Source organism: Natrix helvetica (genome assembly GCF_964273705.1).
Source record: "Natrix helvetica genome assembly, chromosome: 1".
NCBI lineage: Eukaryota > Metazoa > Chordata > Lepidosauria > Squamata > Natricidae > Natrix > Natrix helvetica.
In genome coordinates, this window is record NC_138548.1 from 165,512,358 (window position 1) to 165,516,729 (window position 4,372).

At 52.5% G+C, this 4,372-nt stretch overlaps 1 protein-coding gene across 1 annotated transcript; it reads left to right on the forward strand.

The window, feature by feature from the left end:
- The first annotated feature begins 486 nt into the window (after window positions 1–486).
- On the forward strand, window positions 487–3,820 carry SP9 (Sp9 transcription factor). Its single transcript, XM_081938501.1, has 2 exons — window positions 487–615; window positions 1,504–3,820. Exons 1-2 carry the CDS (start codon window positions 595–597, stop codon window positions 2,839–2,841), a joined length of 1,359 nt encoding a protein of 452 aa, XP_081794627.1. The 5' UTR covers window positions 487–594; the 3' UTR covers window positions 2,842–3,820.
- Window positions 3,821–4,372: the final 552 nt, after the last annotated feature.

Sequence of the window (4,372 nt, forward strand, 5' to 3'; positions counted from 1 at the left end):
ATTATCCGGGATATAAGGGGGAGAAACGAAAGCGAGGAGCGGGGTGGAGGGAAGAGAGAAATAATCTGAACTACAACCATTCCGATTGCGTTTTGCCATTATATCCTGCCCTTTGTGCTCCCATCGTAGAAATCAACACCGAAAGCAGAAGTAGCATCCCTATTGTTCGTTCCTGTTATGACCTTAGCGGTATTTCAACCTAGGCATTATTTATTTTTTTAAAAAAGAGTTAATTGCAGTATAATGCTTTTAAAAGACTAAAGAACACTACTAAAGTCCCCCCCCCCCCTTTCCCGGCACGGCTTTGACTGGCACGCGCTCAGAGCCCTGGTTCTTGCATCTAAAGTTTCTGATTGGCTGCGGGGCAACTCCTGTTTGTCCTTTCTCCTCCCTCATTGGGTAAGAGTCCCAGCCAGCGGTACTTCAAAGCAGGCACTCTCTGCACTTAGGCTGAGTTTAGCGGTCCAGAGACAGGAGTGTACTTAGTGCACTGGAGTACAGCGGGAAGCTGGGAGGACGTCGCGCACACTCGCCAGCCTCCCTTCAAGGCAGAGCCCTCCTTCCGATCCGCTCATCCAGCCAAGCGACTTGGCTATGGCTACGTCTATCCTTGGGGTAAGTCAGGGGACGCTTCTTATACTCACGGAGGTCGATTTTCGTTGTCGTCTCCACTCCTCTCCCCCCTCTCCCATTTTTGACCCACAGTGTTGATCCAGCAGGAATCAGTTTGTGGTTGCAATCAGGAGACAAGGTTATATAAACTGTATGATAAAAGAAAGCCAATCATCTGCTTGAGGGCTTCTTTGAATTCCCGTTTCAGCTTACGACCCACTATATTCGCTGCTTTGATTTGTCCTGGCACTCATTGCTTCCCCCCCCCCCATTTCCATTATCTTAAATTGACCCCGGAGCAATTTCTCACAGCCTCAGATTTTACTGGCGGCCTGGTAGTCCTGTGACTGCTTGTGCGGGTTCGTCGCGCTTCCTTTTTTTTAAAAGCAAGATGGCCCTCTCTTAATGTCTTTAGAGAGAGCAGAGTGCCGCCGTCGCCCGCTCCAAGGTATATTTGATTTTGATTTTAAGATCGGTTTGGCCAGCCATTATTATGAGAAAAATGGACAAACCTCAGCCTTCTCTTTAAGAAAAAATTCCGTTATGCGGTTTCCTTGTGCCTGTCTTCATTTCACTTCCGTCTGCCCTAGGGTGTTTTGGAGTTTCCTTCTTAAATTCCTTCTCCTTCCGCTCAGCACCATCCCGGGGAGCAAGTGACTGTCTGGATCGAGCTAGGCGGGACAAGACCGAACCTGGAGTTTTCCCTTTGTTTGCTTTTGTAAAGAGAATCCATTGCGCCCCAACTTTTGGCAAGGACGCCTCTGATTTGGGTGCCTCCGGGGCCTCCTCCTGCGAGCGTCGCGGCGGGTGAAGGAAGCCGGGCTGTGTCCGAGGCGCGCTTAGGGCTAGAGGGCAAGATTGACGGGCTCGTTTTGTGTCTCCCTCCCACAGGAAGAGCCACGCTTTGGAACCACGCCCTTGGCCATGCTGGCCGCCACCTGCAACAAGATCGGGAACACCAGCCCGCTCACTACCTTGCCCGAGTCCAGCGCCTTCGCCAAGGGCAGCTTCCACCCTTGGAAACGATCCACCTCCAGCTGCAACCTGGGCTCCAGCCTGTCCGGCTTCACTGTGGCTACCAGTCGGGGCTCCAGCGGGCTGGCCAGCGGCAGCGGCACAGCCAACAGCGCCTTCTGCCTGGCTTCCACCTCGCCCACCTCTTCGGCCTTCAGCAGCGATTACAGCGGCCTTTTTTCCAACTCGGCGGCGACGGGCGTGTCCCCGCAAGAGCCCGGCGGACAGTCGGCCTTCATCTCCAAAGTGCACAGCTCGGCGGCCGATAGCCTGTATCCGCGGGTGGGCATGGCGCACCCCTACGAATCGTGGTACAAGTCGGGCTTTCATTCCACGCTGGCGGCCGGCGAAGTGGCTAACGGAGCGGCCTCGTCGTGGTGGGACGTGCATACCAACCCGAGTTCGTGGCTGGAGGTGCAGAACCCGGCCGGGGGCTTGCAGAGCTCGCTGCACTCGGGCGCCCCTCAGGCCTCCCTCCACTCCCAGCTAGGCACCTACAACCCGGCCGACTTCAGCTCCCTCACCCACTCGGCCTTCAGCTCCACAGGCCTGGGCTCCACGGCTGCCTCGCACCTGCTCTCCACCAGCCAGCACCTGCTCACCCAGGAGGGGTTCAAGCCCGTGCTCCCTTCCTATACGGACTCCAGCGCCGCCGTGGCCGCGGCCAGCGCCATGATCTCGGGGGCAGCGGCCGCGGCTGCAGCCGGAGGAAGCTCTGCGCGCTCCGCCCGGCGTTATTCGGGCCGGGCCACTTGCGATTGCCCCAACTGCCAGGAAGCCGAGCGTTTGGGCCCGGCGGGCGCGAGTTTGAGGCGCAAAGGGCTGCACAGTTGCCACATCCCGGGCTGCGGGAAGGTCTACGGCAAGACGTCGCACCTCAAGGCGCACCTGCGCTGGCACACGGGCGAGCGGCCCTTCGTGTGCAACTGGCTCTTCTGCGGCAAGCGCTTCACGCGCTCCGACGAGCTCCAGCGGCACCTGCGGACTCACACCGGCGAGAAGCGCTTCGCCTGCCCGGTCTGCAACAAGCGCTTCATGCGCAGCGACCACCTGAGCAAACATATTAAAACGCACAACGGGGGAGGCGGAGGCAAAAAGGGCAGCGACAGCGACACGGATGCCAGCAACTTGGAGACGCCCAGATCCGAATCTCCGGATCTTATCCTGCACGAGGCGCGGGGCAAGGACTCCACAACGGGGCCCAATGACTCTTAAAAAGAGCGAGAGAGAGAGCGGGCGGCGGCGGGAGAAGTTTTGGCGGGACGGGAGCCCGCCAATTAGTGCGACAGAAAGGAGACGCCGCGGCGGCGTTGCCACTCGGGCTCGGCTGCTCCGGGAGTTTTTTTGTTTTTTTAAAGCAAACGGGGTGGGATGGGTGCAAAAGGTGACGCGGAGGGCGAGCTGTTAAAGACTTACAGACTGTTGGAGAGACCTTGAACCCGGCCCTCCAGGCAGAGACGATACAACCATTTCCCCCAAACAATAAAACAACGAGCTTAATCTTCCTGGCGAAGAGCAATACAAGTGGCCGGAGATGTATTATTATTTTTTCCTCTTTCTCTCCCAACTCCTCCTTGTCACGCGCATTCAGCCCCCCCCCCCCCCCAAAAAAATAACAGACTCGCCACGAACAGCCCCGCAAACACGGAACTCGCCACCCGGGACTACGGTGCTTTCCTTTTGGAGTGATTATAGCATAGTTATACATCTAAATTTACTGCAGACAAACGGGCAAAGTCTTATTTGGTGAAATATTCTACAATGATGCTTTTATATTTCAATCTGAGAAAAATCCGTGGCGCGCCTGTGCGCCTGATATACACCCAGACACGAAGGTGAGAAACCAAACTGGAAAATACTTGGAGACGGTTTTATCTCTTGTGATTCATCAAAGCTATTGTATAAGTAGGATCTTAAAACACTCCCCCCCCCATTGTGTTTTCTCCCCCGCCTTGTAAATGTCAGTTCTGATTTGGGGGGAGGGGTGAATTCCTGAAACTCAGAGGAATTCTTTTTTCTAATTATTATTTCTGATGCACTTTGTGGAGGTCAGTATATATGTAAAATATATTTAAAATGTTGAGTTTAACATTTCACTCGCACCAGTAATTTAAGGTTGTTTAAAGAGATTTAATGCGTTTATCTGTATTGGGGAAAAATCTTGACATATTTTCATTTTGGTATTATTAAAGGATTCTGAACAATGCGCTCCGGGGTTTCATTTTCCCCTAGTCAATCCCGCCGTTTATTCATTTTTTATTGAAATCTTGACACCCCCCACCCTCTTCGTCATAGGCATTGCACTGACGGGATTAAAGCAATAGTTGCAATGTTAAACAGATTAGGAAATAAATGCCATTCCAATCAGTACAATTTATTTTGAATAAACATGCTTGTGATTGTGATTAAATATATTAAAGGTGAATTAAAATAGTGTGCGCCGTTCATGCTAAAGATCATAGTTCAATTAAGAACTCTTCCAAATGATGGGTGCCAGAATTTTAATTAAGTCAATTTTCCACCGCTTTATAGGGGAAAAATGGGATTGGACCCCTTTTAAATCAGTTCCCAAGTCCCCACTGATCTGAGCCATATATGGAGCTCAACTTGCTGAAGCGATTGGACTCCTTAGCAATGAAAAAAACCTCTAAAACTCACCCGCATATCAAAGCCAATTTCCATAAGACTGAGAACCGATAGAAAAGATTTTGAAACGATAAACGTGGGCCGAGCAAACATTTTGTGA

Coding starts and splice junctions, on each gene's coding strand:
- SP9 (XM_081938501.1), top strand. CDS start 595: ATGGCTACGTCTATCCTTGGG. Junction 616..1,503: donor TGGCTACGTCTATCCTTGGG/GTAAGTCAGGGG, acceptor TCCCTCCCACAG/GAAGAGCCACGCTTTGGAAC.